At 38.4% G+C, this 25,656-nt stretch overlaps 1 protein-coding gene across 1 annotated transcript in view; it reads right to left on the bottom strand.

Annotated features, from left to right (window-relative positions):
* Positions 1-431: 431 nt before the first annotated feature.
* Positions 432-25,656, bottom strand: part of LOC306869032 (BAI1-associated protein 3-like) — a gene marked incomplete at both ends in the record, with an annotated part of 45,582 nt that continues 20,357 nt past the window's right edge. Inside the window, 29 exons of the mRNA XM_079415584.1 lie at positions 432-535; positions 1,462-1,667; positions 1,750-1,873; positions 2,315-2,435; positions 3,491-3,574; positions 3,649-3,720; positions 7,873-7,981; positions 8,166-8,245; positions 8,331-8,399; positions 10,032-10,247; positions 10,534-10,629; positions 10,796-10,939; positions 11,864-11,987; positions 12,166-12,317; positions 12,414-12,465; positions 12,785-12,882; positions 13,189-13,245; positions 14,296-14,386; positions 14,821-14,945; positions 16,582-16,699; positions 16,902-17,005; positions 17,086-17,178; positions 20,744-20,851; positions 20,950-21,055; positions 21,185-21,262; positions 21,351-21,395; positions 21,480-21,693; positions 23,017-23,083; positions 23,762-23,821. Of these exons, the coding sequence (XP_079271710.1) occupies positions 432-535; positions 1,462-1,667; positions 1,750-1,873; positions 2,315-2,435; positions 3,491-3,574; positions 3,649-3,720; positions 7,873-7,981; positions 8,166-8,245; positions 8,331-8,399; positions 10,032-10,247; positions 10,534-10,629; positions 10,796-10,939; positions 11,864-11,987; positions 12,166-12,317; positions 12,414-12,465; positions 12,785-12,882; positions 13,189-13,245; positions 14,296-14,386; positions 14,821-14,945; positions 16,582-16,699; positions 16,902-17,005; positions 17,086-17,178; positions 20,744-20,851; positions 20,950-21,055; positions 21,185-21,262; positions 21,351-21,395; positions 21,480-21,693; positions 23,017-23,083; positions 23,762-23,821 (3,117 nt within the window). The remainder of the gene's footprint in view (positions 536-1,461; positions 1,668-1,749; positions 1,874-2,314; positions 2,436-3,490; positions 3,575-3,648; positions 3,721-7,872; positions 7,982-8,165; positions 8,246-8,330; positions 8,400-10,031; positions 10,248-10,533; positions 10,630-10,795; positions 10,940-11,863; positions 11,988-12,165; positions 12,318-12,413; positions 12,466-12,784; positions 12,883-13,188; positions 13,246-14,295; positions 14,387-14,820; positions 14,946-16,581; positions 16,700-16,901; positions 17,006-17,085; positions 17,179-20,743; positions 20,852-20,949; positions 21,056-21,184; positions 21,263-21,350; positions 21,396-21,479; positions 21,694-23,016; positions 23,084-23,761; positions 23,822-25,656) is intronic.

Below are 25,656 nucleotides of genomic sequence, written 5' to 3'. Positions count from 1 at the left end.
TTGCAGTAAACCGTATTTATTTGCAGTGTGTACATGGCCATGCAAAACTGCTGCATGTATAGAAATTCTCTTACTTTTGTAATCCTCAAGTAAACATCTGTTTATTTCAAAGTTCAAGTTCTCTGAGTTCAAGTCATAATCTATAGCTCAGATAAGCGTTTGAATTCAAATGTTTCTTTCAAAATAGACCCTCTACTACTAAATTCATACAATCCTATGAACAATAAGCTCCATCAGAGGGCTTCAACATCAAAACACAGCACACATTAAGTGCTGAACAATGATAAAATACTGATCTTTAAATATGATCTTACCTTTTTTTCTGGACAACAGTGAAAAATACATTTAAAAGAGTTTGCATTTAAAGAGTAAACATAGTACAACAGGTAAAAAAGACCACCATCAGAAATACGTGCACTACAGGGGACACATTACTCTTCCTCCATTGACTTCTCGATCTCTTTCAGCTTTCGCACGAACTCTTGAGCCTCTTTGTCTCCCGTTCTAGCCTCCAGCATCTTCATGATGGGCTTCTCTGTATCATAAGAAGCAACTCGGTCAGAAATGAATCCATCAGACCAGACACAACAATAATGTTGAGGTGGCAGACCTCTCGATAGACAATGACACATGAAATTGGAAATCCTTTCAAGAGGACAGGCTGCAACAGATACTAAACAAGTTTGGAAGCAATGCTGACAAAACAATGGAATCTATCCAGTCCTACTTGCTTTTCTCTCTCTGAATGTAGAAATAATCAGCAATCTGTCATATTTACTGTACAATTACACATTATTCCATAGGACTCAACACCGTATCTATAAAGTAGCTTTTTTGGAGAGTTTATGCTACTCTAAATCATGTCAAACATATTTTGCAAAATTGAGATTTTCTTCAATGCCAATTCAATGGTTCAAGAATCATTGTGGAAGCAATCTGTTATTGAATATAATTTTTTTTTTTTTTGGAGAAGAAGAATCTGAAAATATCAATTACATTTACTGGAAAATTGTACCCATTTCGCTGGTTTATAGATGACAGGTTTGTGAGAAAATAATAGCAACACAAAAATAATAAAATACAGCTAGAAAACAGAATATGTGCATTTTGTGCTTTTTATTTATAGAAATAGAACTTTGTCTTAGGCAGATGTTTGCATATTTCTTTCTCATTTTTTTTTAATCACATTGTGATTGCGAACTCGTATAGGAATTTCCCAGAAGGACTTGAAGGTACTGTTAGCTTCAGCCCCAATCAAACACATATGATCCAGCTAATAAAGGTCTTCAAGATTACTAGACAATTACAGGCAGGTGTTTAAGAGCAGGACTAGATCTAAACTCTACACAAAGGTTCAGGTCTCCAGAAGCAGATTTTAGTACCCCTGATTTAAGATGTTTTATGCTTACTCTTAAGGAGAAATGTCACTGGTAGTTGGATAAAATGGACAGATTAGCATACCGCTTGGTTTTTGGCGGGACAAATGCAGGATAACCGGTTGAAGGGTCTTTCCAGCAGGTGTGGCACTTGGTCTGCCCGGCCAGCAGAAGTCACTCAGTGGGGCAACAGCTTCGCCAGCAAAATCATTAGTGGACAACCAATCATAGTCCATCACAGTGAAGGTCAGACAGGCACACCTGTGTCTGTACTGCTCAGGGCTGACATGGCTGTGAAGAAGCAATGGGATCAAAGGGCTGTTTGGGGTGCTGGAATTCAAGTGTTAAGGTAAGCAGTTGGTGTGGTACTCACAAGTAAAATAGCTCATCAAAAACCGGATGCAGGGTTTTGAGCTTCACTTGGGTGCGCTGACTCCGAGCCGTGGGGAACAGATGGTGTGGACACAGCTCCACGATGACAAACGGGTCGCTGAGGCCTAGGAAAGCACGAATTTGGAGACAAATCCAGTAACAGATAACAACAGAAAATATCAGTACGTAACTAGATTAGGAAGGATATAGCAGTAGTAAACATGGCAGAAAAGGAATAGTGTCAATGCTTTAGGGAAACTTTCTCATCAGAATCAACACACAGAGCTAGTTTGCTAACTAATTTGTTACAGTGTAAAACTATAATTGACCAAATGTAAGAAAGACCAATACAATACTGTAAATTCATTTAGGCATCTCAACATTATAATGCACTGCATGGGAATTGATAATCATTTTGAGATGTTCTTACATTACTAGTGTTTTTAACATATTTCCTTGAACAAATAGAGAGAGATCTAAAGGTAAATGTAACATAAGGGAAATGAGCATACAAAATAAATAACCAATAATAATAATTATATACATATTTCTTTTTTTTTTTTTACCGTTAGCATCCAGGGCAATAAGGTCAGCTGCATGTAATATCTCCACAGTAAGTCTTTGCTCAGGTGCATCATAGTAACACTTCACACTGATACGACCAAAACGACTGTGCTTTAAGATTCTCTGTAAAGCAAATGCACATCTGTTAAAGATTACCATATAGCACATAATACATATAACATTCCCATCTAGTTAACACATTAGGCAAGGTTGAAACTCTACAATTGCTTTTAGTGAAAATTTTTCTAACAGGTTGTGCCTTAAAAGCAAGTGAAATAGCATTTTTAGCCACCATAGATGTGGACCTGGTGTGAACATTGTCTCAAACTGTAGGTGGTGAAATGATGCTACTTTTTGAGATTGGCCCACCACACTGTGGCCAAAATTTGTGGCAATCCTGCATGTATCTCGCATGTATATAGTGATATTAAGCTAATGGATAAATCTTACTTTAGGTCATGTCGGAATGATCATATTTACCTTACATGAATACCACCACCGGTTTTTATTTTAACACTGACTTTCCGGATACAGGAATGTCAATTTAGAAGAAAATTTATTTTGTGTGCATTTGCTTTAATGTTCATGAAGTAAAGCTATAAAGCTTGCATGGAAATGCCACTCATTTAGCTAAATCATGAAGCTACACATGAAAATGGAGGAAAAGTTTTCATACCCTAAGCAAAATCACTTGAATGCCCACATTAAGTAACCTCTAAATTCTTAGTTAGTTTTCTTTGAACTATTACAGAATTGACTAGCTTAGTAACATGCTAACATCAACTGTGGGACATGCTTTTAGTGTAGTTTATGTGGGGAATGATATTTGTTTGGCAGCAAACTTTTTTTTTTTTAAGAAGTTAACAAAGTTGCTGCCTTTGAAAGCAGTTCAGATCAGACATTTTTGAGGTTCGGTTCGTAACATGCTGGTTGTGCAGACATCTGCCCCCGTAGACAGGAGACAGCAAGTCAGCTTAGCAGGATTTGAGACACAGTCAGAGGCTGCGAAATCTTTCACAGTGCAAAGAACGCTTAGTCAAAGAGGAAATGACTGATGTAAACTTTTAATCATCAGAGGAAGGAATAGTATTTGTGATGTCTTAGCTCCTAATCAACACCTCCTCTCTCTGCAGGGCTGGAGCTAAAAGCTGTGGCGGCTCAGCAGGACTCCTACCCACCTGCTGGGAGATTTTCTCCAGGAAATACTGTTCGATCAGCTCAAAGGAGGAGCATTTGTTCAGACGCAGCTCCTCATCCAGGACCTGATAGGAAGGAAGAGGGAAGGTGCATCAGTCCATACTTATTCATTTTGTCAGCCGCATTGATTAAAGAATACCTTATAATCTCCACTCTTAAGGTCTTCCAAGAGCAGTCCTTCTCCATCAGCGTGGAAGAACTGCACCAGTGTCTGCATAAAAAGTTTGTAATTAAGGTAACAAGACTGACAATCAGTACAAGTCATTGTACTTAATGCCTTATGTATATTTTTTCTTGTGCACTTTCTTTGACTGCACAGACTCCAGCAGACATGCAGACTCCCATAACACGCTCTTGAGACTTGTTATGCTAATAGACCAACTATATGGTGAACGACATGTTCAACCCATACGCTTGCTCGGCACTTCATGAGTTTTCATGTAAATCTGTGGTGAGTTCCTGCCAGTTCTTCACTGTTGGAATAGTGGATCTCACATATTGACATGCTACTAGGGACGTCCTAAGTTCTCCACCGAGCTGTGGCCAAGAGCAATGGCGAATATCTGACGGTGTCAGGCATGATGTAAAACCTTGAATGTGAATGCAGACTGAGAGTAGTGTTGCTTTCGTCAACGAAAATTATCGTCATCAACGAACCTTTATCACGTGACGAAAACGAGACGCAACGTAAATGCTGGTCATGTGACGATGATGATAATTAAATATATAATGCAATATTGTTGACGAATAAAAATAAGACTAAATGTGTTTTGCAAAATAAAAACTATGCTAAAATGTCTCTTTATTTTCATTGACAAACGAGACGAAACAAAATGTTATAACGTTATTTCGTCTTGTTTAGTCGCGTTATTATTATTATTATTATTTTGCAGTATTTCTGTTTCCTGTGTAACTTCTGGAGCTGCATCAGATTGCACTGCACAGATGCAGGCGACGTCACTTCCTCAAGCCCCACTCGCGGCATTATTTAGAAGACAACAACAAATATGCTAACATGTTTGGTTGGTAAAATAAATGTTGTAAATTAAAATCAGAGCGTCTTCCTTGTCTGGCATGGATGTATTCTTAAGTCTATAAGGTTACAATCATATAACAAGATAACTTTGTTGGAAATGGGTTTGGCTAAAAGAAAATTTTGGTTTCGTCTATACTACTAGCGCAGTGGTGGGCCGTCAGGGGAAGCAGGGCCTTCTCTGCTGGCCCTATAAAAAAACTAAATTGTGTGAAAAATGTTTTTATTGATTATTTAGGTATAATTTTCATTGGTGTAATGTCCACTAAATTGCCTATGATTAGTTTAGTTGAGGTTGAACTGGAATATCCTACATAAAAAAGTCAGAGGCCAGCACTACAGATAGTGCTAACCTTTTGTTGAAAGACGTCACATCTGATTTGTTACAAGCATTAGTGACAGAATCATCAGCCAATCAAATTTTGACTTTCAATGACAGCCCGCCCTCTGGGTCCAGCTACGTGCCCAGTGCTACCCCCAGCGTTAGACCGCCCCTTTAGTCAAGGATTTCTAAGGTACGAACATGAAAGTAAACGAAAAGAAAATGGCAGCTGCAGTCATCAGCGCCTACACCAGATCTTGTTGCCGATCTACTAAAATCGTCTTTTTCAAGGCGCACTTTTGCAGACAAAAGAGAATAACTGAGAAAGGAAGACCTACAACCAAAGTGAATTCACTAACAAAGGCCAGCAAAGGTTGTATGCGTCATTTCAACGATTGCAACTATGAGTGCTATCAGTGGCTAACAGCTAGCACCGAGCACAAGTTATTTTGTTGGCTGTGTTTACTTTTAAATATGAGTAAAGTGGCATGGAACGACAGACCCATGGACTTTATTTACAAGTGACAGGTGAGTGCTTTATTATTTGATGAGTATTGTATCATGCACATTGTTATGGAGGTGTAGGTGGTGTGTTGATAATACTGTGGTGCGGTGTGTGGATGAATTTGTACAGTTTTGCTGCTTTGGGCGCGTCATCATTTTAGAGTGACATGAATGTGCATACTGACCCGTGTATTGGCAGATTACTTTTACTGACCATGTAGGGAAATTTACTCTGCATTTAACCCACCCCAATCTAGCCTATTATTAAAATAGTTGATCAGCCGTCATTGTTTGTTGAGAGCCTGTGTGCAGCATAATGTGTGCATTATATGCATATAGCGGCGTTAGCTGTAACAGAGATGTGTAAGATGTTTACAGCTGAAGTTGAAGTTGAGCTTTATTGTCATTCCGCTACATGTGGGGACATACAGTGGAACGAAATGTCGTGCCTCGCAGGACCACGGTGCTACATAAATACAGACATACAACAATGAAGTAAAAAAACACTATAAACCTATACACAACTAACCTTGCTTACTGAAGGCCCTGACTAAAACCCCACGATATGCCACTGCTACTAGGTACTTGTACTATATTGACTGGGTTAAATAGAATTACTAAAAAGAGACTAAAATGCAATTTTCATTGACTAAAACTAGACTAAATGTCATCAGTTTTCGTCGAATAAAACTAGACGAAAATAGTAATGGATAATTCTGACTAAAATAAGACTAAAATGCTCAGACTTTTAGTTGACTGAAACTTGACTAGACTAAAAAGAGTATGAACGTGACTAAAACTAATAAAAACTAAAATGACAGCTTAACACAAAGACTAGACTAATAAAGTAACGCACGATATGGCAGAATAAATCCTGTCTTCTAAGTAAAAGAGCCAGATGCCACCTGGTAAAGTCATCGCATCACTACAGCTGCTGTTAGAAGCTCTGGTTGCTATAGAAACAGCTGGTGTCCTGAGACCCACGCTTGGGACTGCAAATGTAGACCAACCTGAAATTATTAATTTTTTTACATTATTTGAGCATAAGAAAATAATTTTTTAGGACAGTTCATTCCAGATTTTATGGCTGATTTGAAATATGTTAAACATGAGATTGGCAAGCTTTTGAGACTTTAATATTTCCCCATTCAAGTATAGGAGTTGGTCTTGTATGAGTGAAACAGCTGTCAAATACAGTCACAGAGTGAACTGAATTTCTTTGAAAAGGACTTTGTGATACTCATTAGCCGCTTCTCCACCATCGGGCCAAACAGTTCAAAGAATGGTAAGGAACAGTTACGGTTATATTTCCACTTGAGCTTGGCTCGGCACGGTGCGATTACAAACCATTCCCAACCTGGAACCATGCTGGTAGACTGCATGTAATGACGTCAATACTCAGGATTGGTCCCTAGTCTGTTGTCTGGCTACCAGTCTCTCTCTGTATCCAAATGCTATTTCAATGTAGTAAACAGAAATATCTGATCATCCTCCATATTGCAGTCGCCATTTACATCTCAAACTGTATGTAAGCACTTGGATTACTGACAGAGCTGGGTAGATTAAACTGTAGTCCATTAGTGATTCCAAATTACATGACAAAATTGTAGTTGGTAACGTATTACATTACACATTTTAGGTAATATAATCAGACTACTTTTTGATTACTTTTAGATTACTTTTAGACCTAACACGTTTATCACAGTGATTTAAATAAGATAATATTGTACCATATTGATATAAAAATACAAAGAGAATGAAAATATATTCCATTCGTCATTAAAATCATGAAGTTCATTAAACATTAAATGACATCTATTTTTTCCAAACTGGCGTCTGTAAAGACACTGCCAACCAAAAGTGAATAATTAATTAAATCATAAAAATGTCAAACTAAAATAAATCATCAAAAAAAACAATCAAAATAAAATGCTTACTAAAAAACTGTTTAGCTGCTTTTAATGTGATAATTAACCAATGTCAAAGAGCCATGAACATGCATATGTTTTACTTAATTATTAACTTTCTACTATTACTTCCAAATCTCAGGTGGACTTCAAGTAAATAGGTGAAAGAAGTTCAGTTGACAAAAAGTAGGACATTTCTGTACTAATAATCAATGTTTTCTTCCTCTTAAGGATTTGACTTTGCTCTTATCATATGGAAAACATGTGATTTTATGCATTTGAAAGACAAAAGCCTTCCTAAGACAAAGACTTGTGTGAATAATATGTATTCATGTAATCAAAAAAAAAGTAACTGTAGTCTGATTTCGAGTACTTAATTTTTGGAATCTGATTATGTAATCTAGATTACATGTAATCAGTTACTACCCAGCACTGATTACTGAGGCAACAACAGATATATTGTACTACGAGCTCTGTTATCAGCCCCACAGTGGAAAATGAAGCCATTTCTGTACCGGCTGGTCTGGATCAACATGAATTGCTTAAGCAACGAGAATGTTTTTTGCCCACCGGTGGAAAAGCAGCTATGTGACTGACCTCTACGGTGTACTGGAACCGTGTGTAGAATTCCACCTGGACGCCCCTGTTTTCCCCCACAGTGTCCAAGATCATCCGCAGGAGCAGCTCCCACAGACTCTGCAGAACCCTGGGGTGCACAACAACCAGAAAGATCACGCTCACGGACACAGTGACCTCCTTCACATGCAGTTGATTACCACTTTACAGAGCCAAATTTACTTGGAAAATATGCTTCCAAAGATAAATCTGTGTGTCATTACTTTTATCCTTACAGTATGTCCCCCTTATCACTAAATGAAGCAAGTAATTACCTTGTTAGATTCTCTTTAACCAGTGACTCATTGAGGATGACTAGAGTGTCATCTAGGTACTTCATCAGAGGAGCCACAGCCTGGAGCAGTTCATCAAAGAGGACATACATTGAAAAACATATTAGGCCATAATTACATGTTATTTCTCTGTCTATTCATACTTACCTCATCAGTGTTAATGGAGTCTGGAGACAGGCTGATGTGTTGAATACATCTTCTGAGTTCAGGAAGCATCTGTGTAGGACAACATTTTATGTAATTGACTTTTTACCCCAGAAACTGTGCAGCAGTCAGGGGTGCTTTTCACAAAACCATCCTTAGCCAACTATGTTCACAATGTCTGTTGTTATCAACATAGTTCAATGATTTGGTTTCCCCCAAAACTTCAGTTCCAACAAGCATTCGCAAAGCAGCATCGCAAACTTTAAACTTTGCAAATAATTAGAACTACTGCTCTTGAAATGTGGTCATAAGCATAGTTTGATGCAAACTTAATTATATAAATAGATGACGGAATACAATCTATATCTCACATTCCATGTTTCTCAAGAGAATAAAAGTGGCATTTTTAAAGAGTGCGCATGTGTGAATGCGCTCTTGTATTCTCAGGGAACTTCAAACATCTGGAAATAAAGTAAAACAATGGTGAACAAAAAATAACAAAGATGTTTTCAGATGCCATCTTTGTTGTTTACATAACATGCATAACATAACTTTACACCTGAATTTAATTCTACCTTGAATTAACTAGCATAAGTTATTGCTCCAACACAACATTGTGACGTCATTAACGACAATTCTATATTGTTAAACCAATGTGGTTCAAACAACGGCTGAGCGACAATGTCTCTATAGTCTCGGGAAACAGACATGACCAGCTTTTATATAAATAATCTGAAATTAATTTAATTCTTTTTAATCTGACGTTAGTTTATTTATCCAATGTTGCATTAAATTACATAGTTAAAGGGTTAGTTCACCCAAAAATGAAAATTTACCCATGATTTACTCACTCTCAAACAATCAAAGTTATATTTAAAAATGTCCTGGCTCCTCCACGCTTTATAATGGCAGTGAATAGCCGTCTAGATTTTGAATCCCAAAAAAAGTGTCTATCCATCATAAAAAGTGCTCCACACGGCTCCAGTGAGAATATGATAGTCTTGCGAGAACCAAGTTTTGTTTACAACAAAGGAAAACCAGTCTACTTTTGGCTTGTATCAAAATCCTCCAACATTTAAATTTTTTTTTACAAATCCTCGTTTTGTACTTCTAATTCATGACCGGTGTTTTGTTTTGCTCTCTTCTTTGCGCTTTCGCATTCATCACCACGTTCGCCTATGTCTTATGTCATCCGCTGGATGCCACTCTCTCGTGAATGCGCATAAAACAGTTAGTGGAAGATAGAGATTACAGTTTATGAAGTTTTAAATAAGGACATTTTTCCTGCACAAATGCATCAATTCACTTCAGAAGGCCTTTATCAACTTCCCGGAGCTGTGTGTTATTGGACTTCAAAATCTCGACCCCCATTCACTGCCATTATAAAGCTTGGAGGAGCCAGGACATTTTTTTATGTAACTTCAATTGTATTCGTCAGAAAGATGAAAGTCCTATACACTCAGGATGGCTTGAGAGTAAGTAAATCATGGGTTCATTTTCATTTTTGGGTGAACTATTCCTTTAAGTAATGAGTTATTTCCTTGAATGGGAAAGGCACCCCAGATATCTAATTTTCAGAAATCTATGTTTGGGAACAATATGCTTTAGCGTTAGCATAACATGCTTGTACAGTATGTGGCCATAGCTCTTGGTATGGTCAGGTCTCTTAGCAGTTGAACTGTGCTTCTTTATGTATGCCATTACCCTATCAGTAAGGTGTGTGATTAGGCGTTTGGCCTCCCTCTGCAGGTCGATATCAGCGTTGTAGAGCTGCCCATTGAGGGACTTGTTGACCTGCTCCTTCCCTTCCAAGCCGCACGACTCCTCCATGGCCTGTTCGACCCCCCGCCAGTCCAGCTCCCGCGGTAGACCCCCCAGGTACACGCGCACATGCTCCGTGCTATTCAGAGCAACACAAACCTGCGCCAAAGCAGCAGCCAGGAAGAGGAGGAAGGGATATCGGAAAAGAGGAAAGGAGAGGTAAAGAGTGGAAAGAACAAAAAGGAAGAAAATAAGGAGGTCTAAATGGGGCGGAGAGAAAGAAAAAGCATATAGTGCAAAATGAAAAAGGGGGTGCTAACGAGGTCAGACACACTGTGACACAGGCGCACCACTGAGACGTCAGTGTTGTCAGGGAGAAGCATTCAACGCTGACATTTACTTCGCTCGTAATGAAAGCTAACCCTCCCTTGCCCAGAAGTGGTACCTGCACGATGAAACTCTTGTGGTCTCGTCCCAGCTGGCCCCTCTCAATCTTGCGCTTGATCAGCTCAGCGTGACACACCGCCTCGCTGCAGAAATTCTGCCACACATCAAGAAAGAATTGCGTTATGTGGGTGAAACCATCAATTCTCCTTTCCATTACGAGCATGCTTTTTATTTTCAGTGTTTTTGACCGCCGCTCCCCAGCTGTGCAAGCATAAACTGCATGCTTATGAAAGTGGAGTTTAGAGATTAGAGGAGCTCACGTCTGTCAGGCGTGTGATGAAAATGAAGGCTCCCGCTGAATCAGGCCACGCCAGCTGGGCCCAGAACTCCCGCACCTGGCTGAAGCATGTCGTAACGTCCACCGCCGAGGAGCTGTGTTTGGCCTGACTCTGGATCGGCTCCAGCTGTATCAGACACATGTTACGGAATGTAGCCAACACAATACTCTCAGTGGGGTACATTAACTTGATTTTTGTCTTCTCAGCACACACTTAAAACTGAAGGGTTTTCGCAGTGATGCCATAGAAAAACCATTTTGGGTTCCACATAGAGCCTTTCAGTGAACAGTTCTTAAAAGAAACATTACTTTTTACCTTGAAGAACATTTTCGGCCAGGGCCATGTTTTATAAAAAGAACTGTAAGTAGTTCATAGAAAATATTATATAAAAATTCTTAAAATTATAGGTTCAACTTAATCCCAAAAGCATTGTAACTTGTACTAGAAAGTCTTGTGAAAAGTGCAGGAAATCCACAAAAATATCTTTAAACTTAATACAGTTTATGCTGCTATTCTTATAATTTTTCTTAATTTGTTTTCATTAAAACAAATACATTTATATTTAACAAAATAATTTATTATAAAATTAAATAATATAATTGAAAATTAAATATTGGGTGGGCAACCAATGTTGGTATAAACAAACTATTGGCATGACGGTTGCAGAAAACTATATGAATAAAATCCAGCGGGGGCAGATATGCTGTCTTTAAAGTGGAAATGGGTATTATAATGACTCAGTGGCATGCATGGAAACCATTACACACCATCTTCCTCACCTTTCATAAGCTATTTCTCTCTGTCTACTCATCTGCAGCATTGCTATCACTGTTATTGCTGTACAACACTTTAAATGTGTTTTTAAAATTAATCTTGTATGTTCATATTAAGTCAGTCCATAGTTTTCTGGAAATAGGCCCAGGCTGATAATCTGTTGCTATTTTATGCTATTCTTTCCGACATCACCATTGAAGAACTCAAATTAATTGTCCACATATTGTATTGGTAGCTATAATATGCTGCAATGCTTTAATTTGGCCTCCAACTCACCTGATCCATTTCCACAGCTTTGCGGATCCTGTCAGTGGATCTTTCATGTACAATCTGCAGCCATTTATGAATAGAGGTCTTGAACCAGTTGTGAAATCCAGTTAGAGCCAACATCTTAGTGTCTCTGAAAAGAAATGTCCACATGTGAATGACCAGTTATGACTAAGCCATCCTCAGGCTCACTCAAGAGTAGATAACCTTGTCAATTAGTAGAATCATCAATCTATCAACAATCTATCCTCATGTACATTCACTCTTTTAATTAGTCATGCGGATGGATTAAGAGGAACCCAGTGACTAACTTAAGAGTCAGAAACTCCCTGAAGCGCTTGAGGGACTTCAGAGACATGTAGAGCTCAAAAAGCGTCTCTCCCATGGTTTGGGTGAGTCGTGAACTCTCCTGTTCCAGGTTCCCACACACTCGCTCCATTGCCACATTCACGTCATCTGCCACCTGGAGACACAGCACAGCATTAAAGCGCTATCGCCTGACTCCTGTTTATCAAGGGAAGACATATTTTTAAGCGTTCCCAGGGGTACTCAAACTTACAAGTTTCTCTAACTGCCGGTAGGAGATGCTGAAGAAGTCAACCTTCACAGAGCTGAAAACATGACAAAAAACATTTTCTATGTTTTTTTTTAAGCTTGTTTCATTGTTGTTGTGTCCCAACCCATTTAATAAAAAATTAAGTGTGATTTAAATAAGCTATTCGTAGGCTGGTTTTCCTGAATGCTGTGTCTCTGCAGGGCAATCAAAACATTAATCTGTTAGTGCTGCCCAACACAGCAATCCTGACTTGGCGTGAGTTTGTAGTGGGACTGTTTGACCGACCAATGGTGGGCAGGGAGCATGCTTTGGAAACCTGTTCGAAAATAGTCATTAATTTTTGCAATTCTGAAATTACACATGTCTAAAGATACCTGTAATAAAGCTTGTTGTAGACATTTTGTCCTCTCTGCACATCAACACATACTGCATCCACCACCATAACCAAACGCCTCAGCTGCTCCTCTAGAGTCTGTAGAGATGTGCAGACAACAGGAACATCAGCTACTGAAATGCCTGACCAATGCTTTCTTGTTCAGTTATGAGCAACAGAGAAACTACAGGTGCTTTAACTACAGCAGTACGAATGTAGACATACTGTACAGTACAACATTTTTTGTTTGTTCCAGTTTTATATTATATGTTAATATAAGTCACATTATAAAGGTCCACTGAAACTAAGTATTCATGTTGGTTTCCAAGCTTTCTTTGTGCTGTAGATAAATGGTTGGAACTACATTTGAAAACACTTTTAAATGGTAATTAAATCAATACTTACACCTTCATCTGGTTTTATGTTTGATATTATTCCTTCATACCACTCGACTGTACCTTTCTAAAGTCAGGAATAAACAAAGAAACAATAAATCAAAAATAGTAGTAATATACAAATGTATCCATAATTTAATCAAATATGATCTATTTAAAATCACTGTGCACAGTGGCCCCAAAAGCATTTTGGACAATTTTGGACACGTAAACCAAACTAACTGTAGAAATGTCACTGCATTCAATACAAAATATAAAATCAAGTAGCATCTGCTGGAGCTTTTCTCAGAGCTGTGACCTTCAACCATCTGGTCTCTCAAGATGTATGAAGTCATTTCCTCTCCAGTTCACAAAGGTATCATATATCAACCACAGGTGTACTTCATCACATGAAGTATATTCTATGTTTGGCAACCTAATAATATTACGTTTTGTGTTAAAACATATCAAAGCTAAATTTTCAACACCGTTACGCTAGTCTTCAGTGACACATGATCCTTTAAAAATCATTCTAAAATGTTTACATGATGCTCAAGAAATATTTCTTCTTATTATCAATGTTGAAAACAGTAGTGCTGCTCGATAGTTTTGTGGAAACCGTGATACATTTTATTTTTAAATGTTACAACAGATTTCTGTCACGTTTGGTCAATTTAATGTGTCCTGGCTAAATAAAATTCTCCCTGCTGAAAAAAACAGCGGAAAACATCACAGAAATTTATAATGGGTTCCACCACAAATACCATTACAAACATTGCAAACTAAATTTTAACCATTAAAACCATAAACAAATAGTTCTGTAAAAATGTTCTGTAGTGTGTTTTGGGACATATTCCATTAGGATCTATTGGTTTTAACAAGCCAACAATAGAAGGTGACCAGTTACCAGTAGAAACCCACAGGGTCCATTACAGTTTCCATTAAAACCAATAAAAGTCCCATTATAACCAGTAAAACCATTAAACATTTTGAAATGGTGTCTATTGTTTTTTTCAGCAGGGATTTACCCCAAACATTTGAACAGTAGTCTACATTTTGACAAGTGTGGCTTCAGTGTCCAAACACCTTTTAGAACCACTGTATGTCTCACTGTTGTATGTCTGTATCACTTTATTACCTTTATAACTGTTGCTATTTCCAAGTGCAGCTCGCTGCGGTTTGAACACGCGGCTCTAAAGGCTGCCATTGACTGCATGTGACCAATGCTCCTAAGGCACACATACACACAGCAGATCAATATCCAAAGAACAGTTTCAACGACACCATGTGGAAACTACATGAATTGTTTGTGTGTTGGTGTGTCTCTGAGCCCAGTATACTGTACTACATTGTAGTAGCAACACTAGAAATGCCCACAGGATGTCAATTTTTGTGTGTCCCACTACCCAATACAGATCTACCCACAGGAGTCCAAAAGGGCAGATCACCATGAGCTCCCAGACACAGCTGCTGCAATAGATGGCAGAAATATCTGAAATGAAATGGTTTTATTTTGGTCCTTCGGCCTGGAAATCGACCGTATGAATGCCGGCTCCTGTGAACATATGTGTGAGTTCATGAGTCTTTTTTAGCCTGTGTGTATGTGTGTGTGTGTGTGTGTGTGTGTGTGTGTGTGTGTGTGTGTGTGTGTGTGTGAATTCACCTCAGCATAAGCTCACAGCGTATGATGGCAGCAGAGTTGTTGCAGGGGAATACTTGACGCATACTCTTCATTTGAGACAGGCAGTAATCGCAGTAAAGTCTGAAGCTCTCTGCCAAGAGACCCTCCTGCACTCAGAAACATATAATTACAGACTGGACCCAGATGAAAAGAATTAGTTCCAAACTAGAGCCTTAGGGGGGAATTCACGGAGAATTAATTACACCTGCTGATAGCGCCGTTTATTTGCACACGCCGACTGCGTTGATTTAGCACCCGATTCGCTGAAGGTATTACACAGTGAATAAGCACCAATTTCAATCTGCAAAGCGCAACTCTGCAAGCACTTTATGGAACATTAACTACACCAGACAAATAGCGCTGAATATAATAAACCTAGTTTAGAAAAAAGGAGGCATGTTTGTGCAAATATTGACAATGCAACAAAGTCGACATGGGCCACTGCATTCGCATCTTAGGTCTTTTGTAAGACACCGCATTCTAAAAAGAATTTAAACTTTTAAAAAACATATCTAGCAAACTATCCAATGCCTTTCAAATGCAAAAACATGTCCTGCTTTTGTTTTGTTTTTCCAGTAAAATATCTAAAATCTATTCAGAAACATAAATATTAAAGTTTTTTATTTAAAAAATACATCCTCTTCTACACTCTCTACACTCGTAAGAAATAAGGTTCTTTTTTACATGAAGTAACAGTGTTACTATTAGTATTGCTAGTCTAATTTTTTATAACCATATAAGCCCAAACAACCCTTTGCTGTTAAAACGTTCTTTGAGTAAGAGTTTGTGGGGTTTTTTTGCCACCTTTTTGTCTTTCAATTCTGTATCTGTCAAAGTCACCTCATTACTGATTTTCTGGAGCTCAGCTATCCAACTGCACAGACTGACTGTCAACACACTCTTGACAGGTACATTTCCTTTTTAAAAATGACTATACATTTTAACTTTCAAATTGTAACTAGTTTCCTACCACTCGTGTCTTTTTCTCTCTGTAGTTTAACATAACATGTAACTGTGACTAGCTCTGTTCAGTTAAGGATTATTCTCTCCAATTCTCCATTAAATAAGTGACAGAGATATTGAAATTATAATCCATATAGGTAGATTTTTTTATTACTTGTGTAATAAGTCCTTCATACCACTTTCAAATCACGGATACTAGGGTTCTGCTATTGTTACAACCAAAGAATCCAAATTTGGTTCTGTTTAGAACCATATTACTTAAGTACTTATGTACTTTATTGGTTACTAATGTTCCATTCGTGGGTTTTACCTCACCAAAGCTGTAAACACTGGCCAACTCAGATCTTTTTCCACTTCAACCAATAGCAAGAGTTTGGGGCACAGTTACTGTATATGTATAGCAAGCTGAGCTAGTACGTGTCTAGCCATGACTAAATAAAATAAATTAGTAAATTGGTGAATTTAAATTCTAAAAAGATTGAAGAGGTTTATAAACATAAACCTCAATACATTTTATTAGATTTATGCTTAAAACTAAAATATTGCTTCCAAATATTCTCAGGCAACAGATCTCAATATCATGCAAATTTGCTTCTTAACTAAATGTGTCTCATTCTACAAGCATAAGCATTTTACTGGAAAACAAGAACAAAAATGCTGATTAAGAAAATGATTTTCTGCAGCGTAATGTGTTAAACACCAAAAAGCACTGAGCCCCAGAGTGATCTCCGGTCTCTATGCCCAGACATTCAGGGTCAGCGAGCTGTTGTAAAAACCCACCAGCTCCCCATGCACAGCAGTATCCTCCCACTCTGCCTCCACGGTTTTCAGCAGCCTGAGGAGCAGAGCGTAGCTCATCCTCTGAGAGCGGTGATGGCTGCTGTAACACTGCCAACGGCTGCAAACACATGCAAAAACATCCGTTTTACACACTAGTGTCAGTCTCACTGTTGGCAGCCTTGTGTAGCTAAAGCATGCAGCGATTATCAGGATGTGCCTTGGTGTTATAAGCATTTTCTGTTTTCATGCTGTTGTGCTCATCCTGTCAATAAACACGCTGACTGCATGGCATGTCACGAATGAGCTATGATAATACGCACATGATGGCCTGCTGCAGAGGAGAGAGGTCGGCCTGCACTGCATGATGGGAAAGCACAGTCCATGCAGCCGCGCACACTTGTCCATTCCAGTTATAAGGCTCTTTCTGTAATTAAAATGGTATGATTTATAATAAGCTCTAAGTTTGATGCAGATGATTGCTAGGCAAATAAAAAAAAGTGCAACCTGAATTTGATTATGTTCATAGTCCAGAATCTGGCTCAACATCTTCTTGTGAATGGTCACATTGGAGGCCATTTTACTCAAGGCTGTGTCTCTCTGTTGAGCAGAAGTAGGAGTGATTAATAAATATTATGAAGATGAATAGGAATATTATAACCTTGAAGGAAAATTCAGCCATTTTGTCTTTCAAAAATCTGCATGCTGAATGTACAACCCAAATTCCACTAATGTTGGGATGCTTTTTTAAATGTTATTCACAATAGAACATAGACAACACAACAAATGTTTCAACGGATAAATGTTTACAATTTTATGCACTATATGAGCTCATTTCAAATTTGATGCCTACTACAGGTCTTAAAATAGTTCGGACGGGGGTAACAAAGAGCTGAAAAAGTATAACATTTTGAAAAGATTTAGCTAGGAGAACATCCAGCAACTAATTAAGTTAATTGACATCAGGTCTGTAACATGATTAGCTATAAAAGGTATGTCTAAGAGAAGCAGAGTCTCTCAGAAGTAAAGATGGGCAGAGGCTCTTCAATCTGTGAAAGAGTGCGTAAAAAGATTGTGGAATACTTTAACACTAGAACCGCCGGGGGTCGCTGTATACCTAAAACCGCCAGCGGGTAAATTTTACCCGCGCATATTACTGTTTTTATATGGCTAAAGAACATATTATTTCACTGTATTATATGCCACTGTCTTCACAAAGAAGTGTCTAGAATGAAATGATTGTCTAGTCATCAACTATATTTTTGTCCTGTTTTATGTTCAAGGCTTTTTTTATGCAGGCCACTAATCACTTTTCATAGCGGTCAATATAATCAAGCCTGCACTGACGATGAGAATTAGAAGGAAGTAAATACATATTTGGGTGGTGTAATATTATACTACAATGTCATTAATTAATATATTAAGATATGATAATATAATCATATTAGATAATATATTAACCTATATGTTATTTAAATTACAAAAATAGCCGATAGACAATGATGAGCAATAATTCACCACACTGCATATTGTGATGACAAATTCAAGCGCAGCTTCACCTAATTAATAATTAATTTATTTAGTTATATAATTTGAATAATAGAACAACACCAATAAACTTCGGGTAGTATCAAAAAAATGGTTTTGTTCATTACATCATAGATTGGATTTTTTTTTTTAAGGAAATGGGCAGACTAAAAAGCACCACAGAAATGCACAATGAACGATAGAGATGGCAAAACAAAAATTAAATAATCTAAATTTTGAACAATTATGAGTAACATTAGGCTACATAAATATGATATTATGAGTAACATTAGGCAACAAATCCTGATCGCTGTCAGATGAGCCGTCAGGCGCTGAGCTGACCCAGGACGCTCTCCCCACCATCAGACTCTCCATCGCTCATGGTATTTAGTGCTTCTTATACCCTTTCAGCATCCATAAATCGCCTTCTTTTATTAATTTTGTCTTTATTTATGAAACTGATAACCGCTAATTAAGTGAGTGAATGCGTTGCCTAGCAATGTACAATGTTAAAACATACGCGGCAAAAAAATGACAGCGCGAAAATACATGCATTATAGCGGGTAAATTTGACCCTGGTTTTATCTAAACAATTTTAAACAACAGGGGATTGTAAATCACACAATTTTAGTAAAAGTCAATGACTAGGAGACTTGAATGTTTCATTGAAAATCTGTTATGTACATTTGAAAAACAGCCACGGGTAAAATTTACCCCGTGGCGGCTCTAGTGTTAAAAACATCTTTCCTCAACATCAAATTGCAAAGGCTTTGCAAATCTCATCATCTACAGTGCATAGCATCATCAAAAGATTCAGAGAAACTGGAGAAATCTCTGTGCGTAAGGGACAAGGCCGAAGACCTTTGTTGGATGCCCGTGGTCTTCGGGCCCTGCATCACTCATCGGCATGATTCTGTCATTGACATTACTAAATGGGCCCAGGAATACTTCCAGAAACCACTGTCGGTAAACACATTCCGTCGTGCCATCTGCAGATGCCAACTAAAGCTCTATCATGCAAAAAGGAAGCCATATGTGACCATAGTCCAGAAGCGCCGTCGTGTCCTGTGGGCCAAGGCTCATTTAAAATGGACTGTTTCAAAGTGGAAAAGTGTTCTATGGTCAGATAAGTCCAAATTTGACATTCTTGTTGGAAATTATGGACGCTGTGTCCTCCGAGCTAAAGAGGAGGTATACCTTCCAGCGTGTTATCAGCATTCAGTTCAAAAGCCAGCATCTCTGATGGTATGGGGGTGCATAAGTGCATACGGTATGGGCAGCTTTCATGTTTTGGAAGGCACTAAGAATGCTGAAAGGTATATAAAGATTTTAGAGCACCATATGCTCCCCTCCAGATGACATCTATTTCAGAGAAGGCCTTGTGTATTTCAGCAGGACACTGCAAAACCACATACTGCAGCTATTACAACAGCATGGCTTCGTAGTAGAAGAGTCCGGGTGCTGAATTGACCTGCCTGCAGTCCAGATCTTTCACCTATAGAGAACATTTGGCACATCATCAAACGAAAAATAAGTCAAATACGACTGTGAACTCTTCAGCTGAATGGGACCAAATTCCAACACCAAAACTCAAGAAACTCATAACCTCGATGCCCAGACGTCTTCAAACTGTTTTGAAAAGAAGAGGAGATGCTACACCTTGAAAAACATGCCCGCTTCCCAACTATTTTGAGACCTGTAGCAGGCATCAAATTTGAAATGAGCTCATTTTGTGCATAAAATTGTAAAATTTCTCAGTTTAAACATTTGTTATATTATCTATGTTATATTGTGAATAAAATATAGGCTCCTCTGATTTCAAATTCTTTTAGTTTTCATTAATTCAAATTTTTTTAAAAACGTCCAACATTTGGGTTGTACTCTACCTTTTAAGTTTGGAGAAACATTTTTGTAATGTTTCTAAAAAGAATACTCTTATGCCCATTAGTATGCATTTGTTTGTAAAAACTGTAATGTTGTGAAATATTACAATTTAAAATGTTTTCTATTTTAATGTATTTTAAAATGTAATTTATTCTTATGATGCAAAGCTGAATTTTCAACAGCCATTTGAAAATGTCTGATTTGCTGCTCAAGAAGCGTTTCTTATTTTTCTAAATGTTGAAAACAGCTGTTCAGCTTAATATTTTTGCGGAAAATGTCATACTTGATTTTTTGTTCAGAATTCTTTGAAAAATTGAACGTTCAAAAGAAGATTTGTTTTAATTTGATTTAAATATAATTTAAATGCAGAATTATAGATGTATTTACAGTCACGTTTGATCAAATTAATGAATCCTTGCTGAATAATAATTTAATTTGAACAAATCTTACTGATCCCAAACATTTGAACAGCAGTGTACACACTACTCTTGTCCATTTAATGCAAGTAAATAGGGAACTGGGTTTTCGAGTTCCATAAATACTGAATAGCACACATCCCCATTGAATAAGTAGATGGAAAAGTATTTTTCAACATTCAACTTTTGTTTTCCACAAAATAATGTAAGTCATGCAGGTTTTGTAATTTAAAAAAGGTGAATAAATATATAATTCACCTATATAATTCACAATATAATTTCCATTTTTAGGGTTACTATCCCTTTAATGAATGCTGCTACATCTCGAACAGCGGTACCTGAGTGGTAAAGAGGCGAAGAATCAGATGACATTCTCCTTGAACTTTAGAGGCGCTGGATCTGGGCTCCAGCTTAAACCATTTATCATAACCAACGACTGGGATCTCCTAGTGAGAGAGAAAGTGATCCAAAAGAAGATTCAATGACAAAGACAATGAGTTAACTTACTGTTATATAAACTAAAGTGTGCGGAATTAGAACTCACATTCAGCGGGATGTTGATGCAACCCAGGAAGTCATCAGCATTATCCTCGCTTCCTGATGCAGTGGCCCCGTTAGCCCTCACGGATTTGGCAATTTGCTTGAAATATCTAATATTATGATGCAACCATTTGAGTCATATATTCAGCATACATTTGAACCAGTATTTGCAGAGAATGTGTCAGACATATCTCAGGCTCATTAGCTTTAAGACAACAGACGGTTGTTGTGTGACCTACCTGCCCATTCCCCTGAATCCACTGATTTCATTCAGCTTCTTACAGGCTTCCGCAACAGAAACATCGTCATCATGATCCCTTGGGTGGAAAATAACAAACAATTTTTCAGTGAGAAAAACAGAGATGACTGTACTCATTCTGAAGGACATATGTTGATGCATCTTACCATATGTCCAGATGGAGCAGGTCATTGTGAACATCATCAATGTCACTGTGGAAACACATTTACAAACACATTTAAACATGCACAGATCATCTAATAATATCTATTCAGTTCTAAAAGAAGGATACTCACAAAACAAAGTGTTCATTCCACACTGGGTTAAGAGTCTCTGGTTTGACTTCGGTCACCTGGATATCTCGGCCCGCCAACACTTCCTTAACACTGGAGCGCTTCTCTAACTTTTCCCGTCTCTTGCGAAAACTGAACTTCCTCTCTTTCTTCTCCTCAGTGTCTTTAGGCGACTGTCCCAAGAGGATTCCCAGCATGCAGTAGGGGTCACTGTAGCCTACACAGCACCCATAGACAAAAATGTTCAGTAATTAAATTCAATAAAGGTTCCTCTTCAGGAACTCGAGCTGCATCCAGAGATGCTTAGGGGAACGAGATACCCACGGCACCAGACTTCCCAATCCCTGCCCCGTGTGTATCCGTGCGGAGCACATCTAGGGCGAGAGGATGGAAGAGCCTGGAGTGGCTCGCATGTCGAGGCCATAGAACCTGACAAAGGTCAGGGGCGTAGATCATCCCGCAGCGTTGCAGATGTCCTGAATTGGGACACCTGCGAGAAAGGTCTTGGAGGCCGCTACACTCCTAGTGGAATGAGCCTTGACTCCCATCGGCGAGGGGAGGTCAGAGGACTCGTAGGCAATATGAATGGCATCGACAATCCACCGACTGAGGGTCTGCTTTGAAGCAGGAAGACCTCTCTTAGGGGGACCATAGCAAATCAGCAATCGGTCCGCCCTTCTCCACATGGCAGCTCTGTGGATGTATGCGCCCAGTGCTCAGATCTCGAGGAACGGTCATGGGATCCGACAGGTGAGGATGGCGATAGAGACTCGCTCGTCTCCGATCCCTCCATCAGATCCCGCTGCGAACCCCACGAGCGCCACCTCAGCGGAAGCGGGGCCAGCGCCGCGGGGAACGCCAATGAAAGAACCCTCCCCGGAGAAGAGGACCTTTCGGGAGCGAAGCACACGCAGAGGAAGGCCCTTGCAGTGCGGGCAATCAGCCCCCTCGAGAGCCGCCTCCGCATGTCTTGCTCCCAAGCAAAGCACACACAAGCTGTGTGTATCCCCTGCACACAAAAAACGTTTGCATGGAGGAACACACTGCTTGTATTGTGCTTCGCTCCCATGCTTAGCCTTAAACTGGCTTTTTGACATGATAACAGACAGACAACACTAAATAGGACTCACGGAGACACAGAGCGCTAGCTGAATGACAGAAAGCTGATGCCGGTTTCACCGCACATGCTTTTATACCAGCTGGTCATTACGTCACCTCGCCCGTGACGTCTCGACCATCCATTGGACAGATTTAATTTGTATTCAGAGCCGGTCAGGCTGAAGGCGTTCCCCTAAGCGTCTCTGGACGCAGCTCGAGTTCCTGAAGAGGAACTAATACAATTTCTGTGATGCTTTATTTAAAATAAATAAAATGTTCTTTGAAGATTTTCTAAGGGATATAGGTATTATGTCTAGATGTGAATGTTTTGTCTTTCTGTTCTTTTTTCCATAACAAAAGTCAATGCCACAGACTACATCAAAAATACATGATCTTAGAAGCAAAACACACAAATAATTCACAAAAGGCAAAAACATCTTACCATTGGCATCTTTCGCCATGAGATTCTTGCCTTTCATTACAGAGACCCTGAGAGAAAAGCTGGCTTTCTACAAAAGAACGTTTCAGACATGAATTAGAACGCATCATGGCAGTAATAAAAACTGAGCATGTTTCATTTGCTGTTCGACATGGTGGCGGCACCTTGAGTGAGTGCACAGTAAAATAAATGCAAGCATGCCATGTTGTAGTGCCAAGGCCTGTCGAGAGGAAAGAAATCAAGAGAGGTTTTCTTTTTCAGATGTTAGAGATGAGTATATTATGTATAACACAGACAGTGGGAGACTGCTGCTCAAATGAAGGCTCGGATCATTATGATGCGCATTCAAATAGCACAACATTTTTCTGTTCTTTTCAAAGACCTTTAAGAGGTTACAAGAGGTAACTGGAGCTTCTTTCATTCTGACATTTCAAACTAAGTTTCTTTGGTCTTGCAAAACATAAAACTTGTTTATTTATTTTTTTCATTGATTCTGCATCTTGAGAGTCTGCATTTAGTAAGAGAGGATCTCTACAGATATCAGTATTTTCCACATGTTGAATAATTATTTTACCTTTACTCATGTGAAAGAAGAAAAGAGTGAAATCTGTCTATAAAGAAATAAAAAGTTGGCTCTTGATAGCGAGCTGGCAGCAGATACCAATATTGCTGTGACTGTCTGAACAAAAGCTTGAGAAGCAGAAAGTCATGTTTGTAGTACTGGACAAAATCTATGTGAGACCCTCACCTTGGATTCTCTGACTCTCTGAAGGATGATGTCATGCTCCTCTTGACCCATATAAAAGACCTGAGTGAGAGAATGATCAGAGAAAAGATTGGTTTCTAAAAAAAATTGCATTTTGAATATGAAGTTTTTATGACTGAGTATAATGTTAATAGTAATGCAATGACAGACGTGTTCACAAGTCAGTTTCAAGTCTTTGACAGTTTAATCTCAAGTCTTGTTTATGTATATTTTTGTATATACATGAAATTCATATTTTTTTCTGCAAGGATGCAAATAATTTATCAAAAGTGACTGTAAGTGGTTTCTATTTCAAATAAATGCTATTTTTATGAAGATCTTATTAATAAAAAACCTGACATAAGCATTTCACGATTTCCTCTTTCCCCAGGGCCATATTCCTGGTTGCATTTGCACTGCCAGTAAGAACTATGAAGTGATGTAAACCGACAGACATCATAGTCTCTTAAGCATGGCATTCAACATCATCAACAATTGGAGAATGGAGAAGTGCCTGGATTTCGCCATCAGTCCATCTATCGCTGTTTCCATGTTTGTGGAGTTAATGAAAATATGTCAGGTGCCGATGTTTCATATGACATGCCATAGTACAATCAGTGTACACTTACATCACTGGTAGTTCTTATTGTGCCTGGTTAGACCCTACACTGAAATAGGAGCTTATGTAGTCCCCCCAAAAGGAGTTCCTGTAATTAAACTGTAACTCGTTTCCAGTCCTTGTGGTGCGAACATGCCAAAAAGTGGGTACATCTACCAATAGTTATAGGAACTATGAATACGTTTGGTGCAAAAGCCTCTTATGTTGTTCGTGGATCTCTAATTGCTTATAAGCACAACTTGATTCAGAATCTCTGACTTTTAGTTATAGGGCTTGACAATAAGGACTGTGTGAAAGACTCTTGGGACAGTTGACAGATTTCTCACTAGCCAGATCAGGCCAAAGCATGCATCATGAAAGGTTATCATTTTAAATCATTTAAGCGCAAGAAGATGCACAAGAAAACTCAATTCATAATGCACGTGCTGCATTATGTGTGTACAGTGAAAACAATGAACAAATGGAGTTCTTTTTTTTTTAAACTTCTTCCACTTTAACTGACAAATATACTTGGCCAGTTTGAACAATACAATTTTTTTTTAAGTATTCAAGCACAAGAAGACGTGAATAACAACTCCATTCAGTGTGTTCTGCGTGCAAGGCGGGCACACATAGATCCGTGTCTCAGGCAAAGCATGAGCCCCTTATTATTATTTATTCTTTCAACATCTTCTTGCGCTTGAACAGACAAATACATACAATGTCAAATAAAAAATCTAATGTCAAATCAAATCATTGTTTAATTTGTATCTTTATTCTATTTATGTATTATGTTTATTTTAATATGAAATTGGAACTGATCATTGTAAAACTGAAGTGTTAAAATTTTGGTGACATAAGCTTTTTTATCAGAATTCAAGAAAACAACAACAACAAAAATTTAATTTTTTGTGGCAGGGTCAGTGAAAATGTTACAGGGCATGTAAACCTCTGGCCCGACCAGGGTAGTAGAAAAAATCCTTAGCGTTGAGCCCTGCAAAAACTGCTTTAAAAAACTGTTTAACTGCTTATACATGTCTACCTTGTTCTCATTTTAACTCTTTAAAAAATTATTTCAAAGGTTATGAGTGCTGACATACATTATTCTTGAGAAAAGGGTTCTTGCCTTTTATAGCAGTGATGGTAATTAAAGCTCTGATTATGTCAGTCAGCCGTTAAGGCAAAAAAAAAAAAATTTTTTTTTGAAGGAAAAACATTATAGATCAGACACTTCAAACGTAAGACCTGCTGCACCTCAATGTTAGAGGTCTCAGAATGGAACCAGGCTCCTCTGGAGTGA

This window comes from Barbus barbus (assembly GCF_936440315.1).
Source record: "Barbus barbus genome assembly, chromosome: 4".
Lineage (NCBI taxonomy): Eukaryota > Metazoa > Chordata > Actinopteri > Cypriniformes > Cyprinidae > Barbus > Barbus barbus.
The sequence above is the reverse complement of the archived record's forward strand: the minus strand, read 5'-3'. Positions and strand labels throughout refer to the sequence as shown.